The 14,690-nt window shown below is 39.9% G+C and overlaps 2 protein-coding genes across 2 annotated transcripts in view; one reads left to right on the top strand and one right to left on the bottom strand.

Moving 5' to 3' along the window:
• LOC129842682 (zinc finger protein OZF-like) overlaps positions 1 to 14,690 on the top strand; it is a 187,224-nt gene that overhangs the window by 13,424 nt on the left and 159,110 nt on the right. The gene's annotated exons all lie outside the window — the stretch shown is intronic.
• Positions 641 to 7,757, bottom strand: LOC129842679 (zinc finger protein 883-like). The gene is made up of 2 exons (XM_055911306.1): positions 6,981 to 7,757; positions 641 to 3,228 (listed from the first exon to the last, which is right to left on the bottom strand). Exons 1-2 carry the CDS (start codon positions 7,528 to 7,530, stop codon positions 1,817 to 1,819), a joined length of 1,962 nt encoding a protein of 653 aa, XP_055767281.1. The 5' UTR covers positions 7,531 to 7,757; the 3' UTR covers positions 641 to 1,816.

Below are 14,690 nucleotides of genomic sequence, written 5' to 3'. Positions count from 1 at the left end.
GCAAGGTCATTTACCCAGGTCGTCAGCAGCCAGGCCATTTACCCAGGTCGTCAGGAGCCAGGTAATTTACCCAGGTAGTTAGGATTCAGGTCATTTACCCAGGTCATAAGGAGCCAGGTCATTTACCCAGGTAGTCAGGAGCCAGGTCATTTACCCAGATCGTCAGGAGCCAGGTCATTTACCTAGGTCGTCAGGAGCCAGGTCATTTACCCAGGTCGTCAGGAGCCAGGTCATTTACCCAGGTCGTCAGCAGCCAGGTCATTTACACAGGTCGTCAGGAGCCAGGTAATTTACCCAGGTAATTTGCCCAGGTTGTCAGGAGCCAGGTCATTTACCCAGGTCATCAGGAGCCAGGTCATTTACCCAGGTAGTCAGGAGCCAGGTCATTTACCCAGGTAGTCAGGAGCCAGGTCTTTTACCCAGGTCGTCAGGAGCCAGGTCATTTACCCAGGTCGTCAGGAGCCAGGTCATTTACCCAGGTCGTCAGGAGCCAGGTCATTAACCCAGCTCGTCAGTAGCGGTCACCAAGTCAAGATTCACATCCCCGTTGCCAAATGTGGTTAATTTCTTTCATATCAAATGAGCAGAGACAAACTTATCACACAAGTCAGAGTTATTCTTAAACTAAATCTTTATTCACTTATTAATAAGGGAGCAGGTCAATACAACACGCAAATATAAAGTTAATCAATTGAGTGCTGTACGATGATGGCTGGTTGACAAATCACCCCCAGATGATTCGTTGAGAGCGACAAGACAAAAGTACAAAGGTCGTTCAACCTACATGACGAACAACAGATGTATAGAACGGGTCACAAGGTTAAGATTTGTATGAAAGATACTTATAATTCTCAGCAGACAGTATCTGCTGTAAAAACAGTACTCTTTGTGTAGAGACCAGGGTCTGGCCCTGGGGTCATCTCTCCCTGGTTCCATATAGAACAGAAACATTAACTCATGCTCTGGAATGCGGTCTCTTTAGGTTTTTTTTACCCAAAAGACATTGTAAATCTCCTGTCAGTGTTTTCTCCCAGAGGCCCATCCTCAGTAGAACACACAGACACAATAGTTCTAAGAACCCTCTATTCTGTTGCATAAAACAACCATTTGATGCAATAAAAGTATTTTAACATAATGTTGCAATTTTTCTCTCAGTGTCCAGTGAAAGTTGACTAGTAACAACAACTGGGACATAAAAGACACCAACCATGAGACCCACTAAATCTGCCCAAGAAGAGGCAAACAAAAGAAAAACCCACAATAAACTTAAAGACAGGAAGCAAACCAAAAAGGTGGAGCAACTAAAGGAGTGATGCATTTAAATGTAGGGGTCGCTGAACAAAGGAACACAACACTTATTTGTCATCACTCATCGATATTATGTTGAAATCAATTGTGCGAGAGGAGGTTGCACGTCCTGTTAAAACTAACAGCTCAAAAACCACACAGAACCTGGGAATAATGTGTACATCCCTGGTTAGAGGACAGCTTGTAGAAAACAGATCGCTACATTCTGAAGTGTTGCATTTTGATTCAAGTGGGTCACTAACGTGGTAAGTGGAACACAACTCTTTTCTTGTTAGTCACTTTTTGTTAAATCTCATAAATAGTACTCCTCCCCTGAGGCTGATATCCATATCATGCTGAAATCAATTGATAAGGGGGCAAACATTTAGGCTTCTACATTGTGACATTGTTAAAATATTCCTACTACAATGTTAAAACATTCTACATTGTGACATTATTTCATTGATATCATGAATCAACTCCTTCATGTATGTATTTTGCAATATTTGATCAGATATCTTTAATCAGATTATCTCTGGTCACAGCTAAAAGATTCCTCTCCTGTGTGTGTTCTCTGGTGCATTGTCAGACCAGTAGATGAAAAAAAACTCTTCCCACATTGATTACAGCTAAAAGACTTATCTGCTGTGTGTGTTCCCTGGTGTACTGTCAGATCACCAGATGGAACAAAACTCTTCCCACATTGATTACAGATAAAATACTTCTCTCCTATGTGTGTTCTCTGGTGTACTGTCAGATCGCCAGATGGAACAAAACTCGTCCCACATTTACCACAGCTATAGTGTTTCTCTCCTGTGTGTGTTCTCTGGTGTACAGTCAGAAGGCCAGATGAAACAAAACTCTTCCCACATTGATAACAGGTATAAGGTTTCTCTCCTGTGTGTGTTCTCTGGTGTCGTGACAGATTGCAAGACTTCGTAAAACTCTTCCCACATTCATCACAGCTATACGGTTTCTCTCCTGTGTGTGTTCTCTGGTGTCGTGTCAGGCTAGTTGAATGGCTAAAACTCTTCCTACATTGAATACAGCTATAAGGTTTCTCTCCTGTGTGTATTCGCTGGTGTGATATCAGGCTGGTTGAATGGCTAAAACTCTTCCCACATTGAGTACAGCTATAAGATTTATCGCCTGTGTGTGTTCTCTGGTGTGATATCAGGCTGGTTGACTGGCTAAAACTCTTCCCACATTGAGTACAGCTATAAGATTTCTCGCCTGTGTGTGTTCTCTGGTGTATTATCAGGCTGCTTAGCTGAGTAAAACTCTTCCCACATTGATCACAGCTGTACGGTTTCTCACCTGTGTGTGTTCTCTGGTGTGTTATCAGGTTGCTTAGCTGAGTAAAACTCTTCCCACATTGATCACAGCTGTACGGTTTCTCTCCTGTGTGTTTTCTCTGGTGTGTTATCAGGTTGCTTAGCTGAGTAAAACTCTTCCCACATTGAGTACAGCTATGAGATTTCTCGCCTGTGTGTGTTCTCTGGTGTGTTATCAGGTTGCTTAGCTGAGTAAAGCTCTTCCCACATTGATTACAGCTATAAGGTTTCTCTCCTGTGTGTATTCTCTGGTGTACAGTCAGAAGGCCAGATGAAACAAAACTCTTCCCACATTGATAACAGGTATAAGGTTTCTCTCCTGTGTGTGTTCTCTGGTGTCGTGTCAGATTGCAAGACTTAGTAAAACTCTTCCCACATTCATCACAGCTAAAAGGTTTCTCTCCTGTGTGGATTCTCTGATGAATTATAATGCCTGCTGAGGAGGTGAATCTCTTCCCACAGTCAGAGCAGCAGTGAGATTTCTTCCCTGTGGATCTCTGCAGGTGTTTCTTGATGTGTTCTGATCTGGAGAGACTCTTCTCTGCCTCGTCAGCATCATGATGTTGTTGAGGCTCCCCAGAGGATCCACGATAGTCCCGTCTCTCTCCTGTGTGAACAACAAAGTCATACAGATGGTTAAATGCCCACAACAGCAGAAGTTTATTTGAGGTAAAGGGTGATGCCCAGAGCGTACCCATTTAGTTGTACAACAATTGACGTCTGTTAAATTTAACAATTAAGACAGTCAAGATAGGAACAATAGTGATATTTTGTCTTGTTTTCACATTAGTACATTAGTAACATCGATGATTGTCGGCTAGAAATAAGTTATTCAAGTTGTTGAAACTCTAAGCAGTGTGCCAGACGTCTTTTGGTGTCCAATATAGGCCCCTTTCTGTGTTTGCTAAAATTGTGGCACGAGGGCGATGCATACGCAATTTGGTTGCAGAAACTCCTCCCTGCTAATAAGGAAACCACTAGTTATGGATGTAGTATATCTGGTAATGAGGAAACCACTAGTTATGGATGTAGTATATCTGGTAATGAGGAAACCGCTAGTTATGGATGTAGTATATCTGCTAATGAGGAAACCGCCAGTTATGGATGTAGTATATCTGGTAATGAGGAAACCGCTAGTTATGGATGTAGTATATCTGGTAATGAGGAAACCACTAGTTATGGATGTAGTATATCTGGTAATGAGGAGACCACTAGTTATGGATGTAGTATATCTGCCTGGAGCAAAAATTGTGAGCAAAGATTTTAGTTTTCACAATGTATTCTGAATATTACCACACAAGATCAGGAGTGCTAGTCAGGGAAACTCACATTAACCTCTGGTGTCTATTCACTAATTAACCACCGTGGGGGAAAACTCAGGGGAGTTCTCATAGGCTGACAGCAATAATAGCCTCCATTTCCAGGTTGCTTTTGAGTGCATTTCACATTACTTTGGATTATAATTGTAAGGCTCATTTGAATCTCCTGCTTAATATGTGTGTGTTATTGCAGCAAATCAATTGCTTTAAACTGAAACACTTCAACCAGTAAAATGTTCTTAGGCTTTGCCATCAGCCTGACAATGAGGGTTTGTACACTAAGTGTTTGACAAATTGGCCCATAACTTCACCAAACAATAACATAGACCTACTGTAGGACCCATAACTTCACCTAATAACAACATAGACCTACTGTAGACCCTATATCTTCACCTAACAATAACATAGACCTATGACTATAAATAATTTAATATTTACAGGTGAAACATGGAAACTAAAATGTCTTTGTCGTGACATTTCATAACCTGATCACCAGATAATTTTGTGAATAATCCCACTAGGCTACTCTGTAACGTGTTGTCATTCTAAATGTCCTGAATAAAGGAAAATAGCTGTGTGTGTTGTACAATAGCCCATCCATCAAGGAACAGTTCTCTACACATTATGAGCTAAGTATCTCTGTCTCCAAACAGACTAATGGGACCCTACAGTAAATCAAGCAGACAATAACACATTATAAACATCAATTTGTTAGGGATGTTGGATCCAACGTGGAGCACGGCATAACTGTCTTTACCAGAGTAATGAATGAAGAAGCACTTTGGTTGTTGCATGTCGTGATGTTTGTCATTTGACTGTCATTCAGAAGATTATTTCCTGGATCAGCTGATGATAGATGAACATGTGACTAACTAAACAGCTACAGTATTAAGAATGATGTGTAATTATTGAAGAACCGCGTTAATGACAGTATCCATTTGGGTGTCAATAAAGTTAAGGTGACTCTCGGTTAAAACCATTGGACTTAGCATACTCTGAAATTATTTAGGATTTCTGTGTCCATGAAAACTGTTTTCCCAACGTAACATAAGGAGACACTAAATGCGTCAGTTTTGTCAATTTATTCATTGTCTTTCATTTGAAACACTCCTGTCAATGTTGAGTAAGGACGCACACCTGATTACCCATATAGAAGTAGGACTAGTCTACCTGGCCTGAGCGCAAATGTAGGCCTATAAATGTGCCCATTTGGGGATGTCTGATAGTATTTCTGATTGTCTTAACGCACCACCACTAATGAGTTGTGGAGCTTCTCAAAGCACATTTCTCTTCACCTCCAAACAGCAAGTAAAGAAAGTCTAATCAAAATCTATTTCAAATGAGAATAGTTCCTTAAAGTAATTTCTTAAAATATTTCCAGCTCTCGCCATTTCGATAACCACTTGGCACAAAAGGGAAAAATGTAAAGCGCTGATCCAGTGGAAATGTCATAAAATATCTGATTACTTCTTATCCTTTGCACAAATAGCCGACAGCTGTGTCTGTCCCAAACTCACTGGCACGGGAAACTCTGAGGGCCTAGAAAATGTTATACAATGTTTCAAGCTTGTTGTAGACAGGCCATGTGCAGCCAAAGTGATTTCTAGGATATTTTCTAAATGCAGAATGCAATGTTTTTATGTGTTGGCTTTATGTAGGCTATCTTTTACATAGTTGGCTATAAAAGTTACTTTTAGATTTGTATAATTTTCATTTATATAGAATGTAGATTAATCACAGACAATAATTTTGAGATACTATTATAAATTAAATTAAACTGTTCCAGTAAAATGAACATATGAAAATCATAACTGGCACCAGATCAGTAGAAATGGTAAAATACATCAGAATTTATGAAGGCCAGCAGGAGGAGGTGGATCAGGAAGAGTTTATTCTCTTCTGGTTGGGCTATATTGATGTAATGGCATGAAAATAAATTGGCTGAATATTATACAATGACTAATCAACAGCTCTAACAATTTTACCCCCACAGGAAATCTACACTGGCAATTCTAGAATATACTATATAGCCTAGAAACATGGTTAAACTATCATTATGACATCATGGATGAATTCTAGAATATACTATAAGGCCTAGAAACATGGTTAAACTATCATTATGACATCATGGATGAATTCTAGAATATACTATATAGCCTAGAAACCTGGTTAAACTATCATTATGACATCATGGATGAATTCTAGAATATACTATATATCCTAGAAACCTGGTTAAACTATCATTATGACATCATGGATGAATTCTAGAATATACTATAAGGCCTAGAAACCTGGTTAAACTATCATTATGACATCATGCATGGCCAGTCCTTGTATTCATAGTGTAGTGAATTCAGGGGGTAGCCCTGAGCTGGACTCAAACCTGGGTCCAGCGACTGTCAAGCCAACACCTTATAACTGTTTTGCCAAGATGTCTGAACTTCTTGACTAGGTCCCTAGGTTTTGTGTTAAGGTTGCTACAATCGCTTTCTCTATGAATTTGAGTGGTTACATTTCTCCAGCCCCCATCCCTCAGCTGTTTACCAAACCAAGTCTCTGGGCAGCCATTTTGTTTCTGTTTAAATCCTAGGTTGCCCTTTTTAAAAAAGCCACACAACAATCAACCAATCTGCAGTTCAACCAATAACAAAGCTGTAATTCCACCACTGTTTTGGTAATAAGATGATGGATGGGGGTGGAGAAATGTAACTACTCTCAAATTCATAGACAGACCTATGGATGAAAGGACTGACCATCCATGATATCAACATTATAGTTTTAACCATGTTGAGGCTTTACAGTGTTGATTTACATTGTTTCTAAACATTGGAGTAAAAAAAGCTTATTTGGGGTTCTGATGGGGTACAACAGTTGAACTAAGCTCATGGGGCATGTGTTATATTCTTCAAGAATCAATGGCTATAAATAAATAATTTAAAAATCACAATATAGATGTGGCAATTGCAGATTTCCCCTTTAACACCACACATCAGTTCAACAACTGCAGAGTTTGTGCCTCTGTATTTAAGACAGTACTTACTTTTGTTAATCAGGGCCCGGTTTCTCAAAACCATCTTATGGCTAAGTTCACCGTTAGAACCATTGGATGCCTTAAGATGCGTTTGGGAAACCGGGCCCAGATATCCAGTTTCCTTCTCTTCTTCCTCCTCCTCCTTTTTCAATGTGACAGCCATATCCTCCTCCTCCACTCCATAAACTGCATCCTCCTCTTTCACAGTAACATCCTCCTCCTGTATAACTCTGAACGCTTCTTCCTCTTCTTTCACTGTAACAGCCTCACCCTCTACTTTATGATTTACTGTAACATCCTCCTCCTCCTCTTTCACTCTGAACGCGTCTTCCTCTTCCTTCACTGTAACATCCTCCTCCTCTTTCACTCTGAATGCGTCTTCCTCTTCCTTCACTGAAACGTCTTTCTCTTCTTCTTTCACTGTAACAGCCTCACCCTCTACTTTATGATTTACTGTGACATCCTCCTCTTTCACGATAATGTTCAGCCCCAGAGCTTCTTGCTCCGTCCAGCAGAAATCCTCTTCTTTAACAGGAGGAGAGAAGTTTAGTGAGCTCATGGTCGGGGATAACAGCTAGCTAGCATTAGCGTAGTGCTAGGCTAATTTATCAAGCCAACTCAGTTAGCTGACTAACAACAACTTAAATATGAAATGAAAAGTATATACGATATAATTGTGTTGATTACACAGTGGCTGTACACCGACACAGTCCAAAGAACTTCAATATTTCGGCTATTTTGACCAGCAAGCTACCACGGTGTCTGACTAGCTGTTGATGTTGAAGAAGCGCCCCGTCCACTAGATTATACGTCAATGTGGCAGAATCACCTGAAAGACGCACATCGCCATCTGCTGACTGGAGTTGGTATCGCAGTTGAGAAAATACTTTCAGACAAAAAGCTAAAAAGCGACTGCCCCTAAAAACCAACGACTCCCTTTGAAAATGTGGCATCAGAAACATTTATTATAGTGTAAAAATGTACTACAAAGTGCAGCTAAATAGAATAACTTTGGTCATACCCAGTCAGCACGTGACGTCCAAGGACGTTGAATTATGGGCGATATCAGGTCTGTCTGTTGTGGCCGCTATTTCGCCCCAAAATAGTCATCCCAAATTTGGCTGTGTATAACTATGTAAATGTCTCTCGGACAAGGTGAGTTTTATCAATATACACTCTAAAAAGTAAAGGTTCCTGGAGTATCCTTTAGGGGTTCTTCAAATTGAAACTGTGGGGGAACCCCTACAAGTTATTCAAAGAACCTTTTGTGGGAACCCCTAAAAGTTCATTGAAGAACCCCTTATCATGGTTCCTCAAAGAACCTTTAGGGGTTCATTTTTTTTACTCCCTGTCCACCCTCCCTCCATTACAAAAACATATTTTAATATTAATAACAATATTGATTTAAATAATTAATTGTTTATTTAGTGGCACCACAAATGTGAATTAATATTTGCAAAACAATTTACCAAACTAAACACATTACAAAATTGCAACATTTCTGCAGACATGTCAGACCATAATAAATAATACATTTACTTTGTAGAGTGCTTTTCATGATATTTAAAATATATAAAATAATGATGTACAATAAAAACAATATACATTAAAAATGAATCATAGGTAAACTAACAATATTGTAGACTTGATGCTAAATACAGATTTTTCAGCTTCAGTGTGTATATCGTATCCACTTAGTTATGTTAGGAAGCTTGCCATCTTTATGACCGGCCCTGGTAACTTCACCCCAACTTCTCTTATCCCCAGAACACAGTAACTTAATAACATAAGTGTTTTTCTGACATTTTTGGGAAATTTAAGGGAAAATAAAAAATACAGCCCTAGCAGAGCCCCAAGTCCCACGGGGACGTCCTCGAGGGCGTGGATGTTCTCCCCATCAAAGGCCAGCGGGATTTCACTCTCATGGTGAAATGGATTTCCACCGATGTGCAGTAAAGGAGTGAAGAGCGGTGAAATCTGTGTCAACAAAAGTAAGAAAAGATTAATTCACATACAATTAACAAAGAACATAACAAATGTTCAGCTGTAGTTTTATATAAGCATGCACACCTATGTTTATGAAGAAGCAGATGATTGGTGCATAGGCATACCTTGTCACGGACATAAAGGCCACTCGGGTCCTCATTGAAGAGGTAGGGCAAGAGCAGAATCACTGCTGTGGTCTCCAGTCCTAGTAAAGTAAAGCAATGATCTTACTACACTTGCTAATTTTATGACAAAATACATTAGAGAAAGGGAAGGAATAAGAGCAAATCCATCTTCTGTATTGTCCTTCAGGAACTGTCAAAATAGCAGGATGATGTCCTCACCCCTGCCTTGCCTCTCTACCTCTGATAGTTCTTGAATTATCTTTTTGTCTATATCCATTCCATGGACTTGATTAATTTCCGAGAAGATCTGAAAAGATAATTTGCAAACATTTGTATGCTAAGAGATTTCAGTTTGTATTGACTGCTATGTAGGTTAAATGTACACTTCAAATGCAGCTGTCCTACAACATATCTGTACCTTCTTCTTGATCCCAATTGTATTGTGTCCATGTTCTGTCCTATAAGAGTTTCAACAGAAGAGAAAATGTGTCAAAGAATAATCTTACAAGCATTAAAATATATATATATTGAAAGATAAATGGCATCGACATACAATTGAATGTAAAATAGAAGAAAATATTGGAGAAAGCACTAGCCAATACAGTACTGCCATACAGTAACAGTACTGCCATACAGGCCTAATATCACATTTCAAGATATCTTTGTACACAAATTGTTCAATATTTTATCAGGCTGACTTGAAAGATTATACGCAACATTTTGCTGCGTGGCAATACTGTGTTTGTACTAAAGAGGTAGTCTAGACACTGTATTAATACAATTATGCATTTGAATCCCATCTACAGCTACCATCTAAGATATTAATTTCCCTCCACAAGGGGGCGTACATGTAACGTTTCCAAAATGGGATAGTATTGTACATGTAACGTTTTCAAAATGGGATAGTATTGTCCATGTAACGTTTCCAAAATGGGATAGTATTGTCCATGTAACGTTTCCAAAATGGGATAGTATTGTCCATGTAACGTTTCCAAAATGGGATAGTATTGTACATGTAATGTTTCCAAAATGGGATAGTATTGTACATGTAACGTTATGCCCCCTTGTGAGTTAATAGTATTGCATGCTGTAGCAGGCTATATAAAGAGGAAGACCTCCATTGACGATTCAGTTCGTTGTAACATCTCGTCTGGACAGGTCACCGTCCTTAGTTAGTAAGTTAACGTTAGCTAGTTCATTATCACAAAAGTGAGAACTGCTCTAGATTGGAAACTTACGTTAATGAGTGTAAAGCCATGTTGGCTTTATGGAAACGATATACAATATATGGGAAAGAATATAGTTCAGGAAATGGTGAAATCAAATAAAGCTTTATTTATACAGCACATTTCAGACATGGATGCAACACAACAGCTTCACAGGAAATAATCCAAACCTAGCTGTGCCTAGTTAGGACATAACGTTAGCTAGCTAGATAACGGTACTGTACTGTAGCTAAAACAACGCCGACGGTCAAACCCAGCTTTCTAATATTTACGGTAATTAACTATAGTAACGTTATGGAAGATAATCACAGAAAACCATCATTGTCTTCGTTATTCATTATTAGTATGTGATATTATTATATATAAATTATTTCGAGACATATTCAGAGCCAAACATCAACCAAAACGTAACCTTTTTAACTTGTTGTCGCATCCAAACTTGCCACCATCGTTTTCAGTTGTAATTGCGAAGTTCCCGGAAGAAGTCCAGCAACAACGGAGGTTCCTCGATGAACCCACCTTCTAACAAGTTCTTTGAAGAACCTTTTGGGGCTGTTTTTCATTGACCAAGAACCCTACGGTTCTTAGGGGATCTGAGAACAACTCCAGTTGAACCCTTCATTTTTAGAGTTGTAGTCGGCTCTATTTACTCTCAGATTCAAACATGATGATTAGCATCAACGATCAAGTCAGCTGCTGCTGCTCCAATACAGTATGAGGTGAGATGGTGAACTGACGTTGAACCGGGCAGTCAGCTGCTGCTGCTCCAATACAGTATGAGGTGAGATGGTGAACTGATGTTGAACCGGGCAGTCAGCTGCCGCTGCTCCAATACAGTATGAGGCGAGATGGTGAACTGACGTTGAACCGGGCAGTCAGCTGCTGCTGCTCCAATACAGTATGAGGTGAGACGGTGAACTGACGTTGAACCAGGCAGTCAGCTGCTGCTGCTCCAATACAGAATGAGGTGAGACGGTGAACTGATGTTGAACCGGGCAGTCAGCTGCTGCTGCTCCAATACAGTATGAGGTGAGACGTGAACTAATGTTGAACTGGGCAGTCAGCTGCTGCTGCTCCAATACAGTATGAGGTGAGACGGTGAACTCACATTGAACTGGGCAGTCAGCTGCTCCAATACAGTATGAAGTGAGACGGTGAACTGACGTTGAACTGGGCAGTCAGCTGCTGCTGCTCCAATACAGTATGAGGTGAGACGGTGAACTGATGTTGAACTGGGCAGTCAGCTGCTGCTGCTCCAATACAGTATGAGGTGAGACGGTGAACTGATGTTGAACTGGGCAGTCAGCTGCTGCTGCTCCAATACAGTATGAGGTGAGAGGGTGAACTGATGTTGAACTGGGCAGTCAGCTGCTGCTGCTCCAATACAGTATGAGGTGAGACGGTGAACTGATGTTGAACCGGGCAGTCAGCTGCTGCTCCAATACAGTATGAGGTGAGACAGTGAACTGATGTTGAACTGGGCAGTCAGCTGCTGCTGCTCCAGTACAGTATGAGGTGAGACGGTGAACTGATGTTGAACCGGGCAGTCAGCTGCTGCTGCTCCAATACAGTATGAGGTGAGACGGTGAACTGACGTTGAATCATAATGAATAAGTTAATTAGTGAAACTGTTAAAAAATAGTATATGGCCTATTAAATATATTACTCTATTGTTATCATTTAGAAACATCATGGAATATTGTACATCATATTAGCATCAACATACATTATTGTTTCATTCAATTTCACATAATAAGGATATTTAATATTTTCAAGTACAGAAGTCAGAACCCATCACCTGCTATGTAAAAGAGACAGAAGAAGGCACAATGGTCAATGCTATCCGGGATCCTTGGAACATCCCTACCCTAACCCCTACTAAAATTTTGATTTTGTCTGACAGCATAGACAGCAGCTCTACACTTTATTGACTGACTGATCCATTCATCCTTCCATCCCTCCTCAGCCTTCCTCTCCTCTGAAGACCCAGTGAGGGTGGAGCTCAGTCAGAGAGCTGTTGAGGGACTGGTTAGGAAGAACACTTCTACAGCCAGAGAGGTGAGAGGTCACACATGGTTTAGATGGTGAATTTTATGTCCCCTTAGCGTTCATCACGTAAGCAAAAGGGAATATGTTCCATCATCTATGTTTATTTACATTAGTGCAAGTTGTCCATTGATATTGCTGAAATGTCTCACCCCTTTTGGCTGTATGAAAGTTAATTTCCCCTCAGGCACACACATTTGTTCTTTGCTATTATGAAGGCCATTTGTGTAGAATGTACTTTTTCCCACTCATTCACCCTATCTCTTTACATTGCTTATTTATATTCAGTGGCCTGACTGCATCCAGACTATGTCAAAGGCCCATCTTGGTAGATCTGAACCTAATGCAGCTTGGAGTGATCAGATGACAGAAGTCACATTTAGGTGCCAGGTGTAACTGAGGCCATAGATGCTCCATATCCATTACTTTGAGTGTTTTATATAATATGACTAAATGTGTTTCTGTGTTGCAGGGACAATAAAGAAATGGAACAATAAGGCAACAGAACAAGACATAAGCAGAGCTGTGGGAGACCACCTCAAGCCCCTGGTAGAGCCGGGGGTGGTGTTTACCACTCCACCAGCAGAGCTGTGGGAGACCACCTCAAGCCCCTGGTAGTGCCGGGGGTGGTGTTTACCACTCCACCATGCCTTCAGCAGGCTGGAAAAGTGGGATTGATACTGTGTTTCATACTAAGATGGAGGGTCTGTTGATTGGTCAGTCATTGGGTTCATTTGTTGAAATCAAATCAAGCTTTATTTATACAGCACATTTCAGACATGGATGCAACACAATGGCTTCACAGGAGAAAACAATGAAAATAAACAGATATATTTAGTACACAAACATAAGAGGATAAAAAACAGAAGACTAACAACTGAACGACCAATGAGCATTCTAAGGAAATGCCATTGATTAAAACACTAATTGGATGCAATATCCAACCCAAAATATAAGCTTGTTTTTTAGGAGGGGTTCTCAAAGACACTATGGGGGTGTCGACTGAAAGTTGACTAGTAACAACAACTGGGACCAAAAAGACACCAACCATGAGACCCACTAAATCTGCCCAAGAAGAGGCAAACAAAAGAAAAACCCACAGCAAACTTAAAGACAGGAAGCAAACCAAAAAGGTGGAGCAACTAAAGGTGTTGACTCTCCACATCTATCAAGACAACTGGAGCACTGGGCCAGACACTCTTAAATAGAACCTGGACCAGCTCAGGTGAAACACCTTCCCACTAACGAGATGGACAAGCCAACACAGGTGTAACACATACTGACTAACGAGGTGACACCAATCAGTGCGTCCTACGTGCTGACGAGCTATACGTGCTAAAGTCCAACCTCAAAACATAAATGGAAAAACCAAAGACTAACTAACACCTTAAGAGAATGCTCACTAACAACAGAAAACAACTTCCATTTCACATTATAGTTTTCAGTAGTTGAATCCTTTGAAGTATTGCTGATTTTTTTTTAAATGCATTTTTTAACAAATTAACTAGGTTGGTTGAAAAGTGATAGTAAACGTACATACCATGCACTATTTTGACATAGTGGAAGATATACTGAATTCATACTGTTTTTCATACTAAGATGGACCAAGATATGTGTTGCTTTTGTACATATTTTGTTAATTGGTTTTGCAAGAGTCTGATTGGTCAGTCATTGGGTTCATTTGTTTTTCAATATGTTCAAATCAAATCAAGCTTTATTTATACAGCACATTTCAGACATGGATGCAACACAATGGCTTCACAGGAAAAAACAATGAAAATAAACAGATATATTTAGTACACAAACATAAGAGGATAAAAAACAGAAGACTAACAACTGAACGACTAATGAGCATCCTATGGAAATGCCATTGATTAAAATATTAACAATTGGATGCAACATCCAACCCTAACGAGATGGACAAGCCAGCACAGGTGTAACACATACTGACTAACGAGATGGACAAGCCAGCACAGGTGTAACACATTCTGACTAACGAGATGGACAAGCCAGCACAGGTGTAACACATTCTGACTAACGAGATGGACAAGCCAGCACAGGTGTACCACATTCTGACTAAAATATGATAGCTGCATCTTTATTTTACTCATTTTCAAAAGTATTTTTTTTACCAAAAACTGAAAATTAATAAAATAAAGTTGCAGCTGTCTTTATTTACATCAAACTGAACTAACTGCTATCTTGAAATGTTGAAAAAGTGTTTTTAAATAGCCATCCTTTTAAAATAGGCATTTGCAAATTAGTTGAAAGGCTAAGAGAATCATCTCCAACCTCCTCTCAGGAGATGATTCCCTTAGCCTTTCAACTAATTTTCA

Source organism: Salvelinus fontinalis, unplaced genomic scaffold, assembly GCF_029448725.1.
Source record: "Salvelinus fontinalis isolate EN_2023a unplaced genomic scaffold, ASM2944872v1 scaffold_0061, whole genome shotgun sequence".
NCBI classification, from domain to species: Eukaryota; Metazoa; Chordata; class Actinopteri; order Salmoniformes; family Salmonidae; genus Salvelinus; species Salvelinus fontinalis.
Note: the sequence above shows the minus strand (reverse complement) of the source record. Positions and strands in the feature narration are given on the sequence as shown.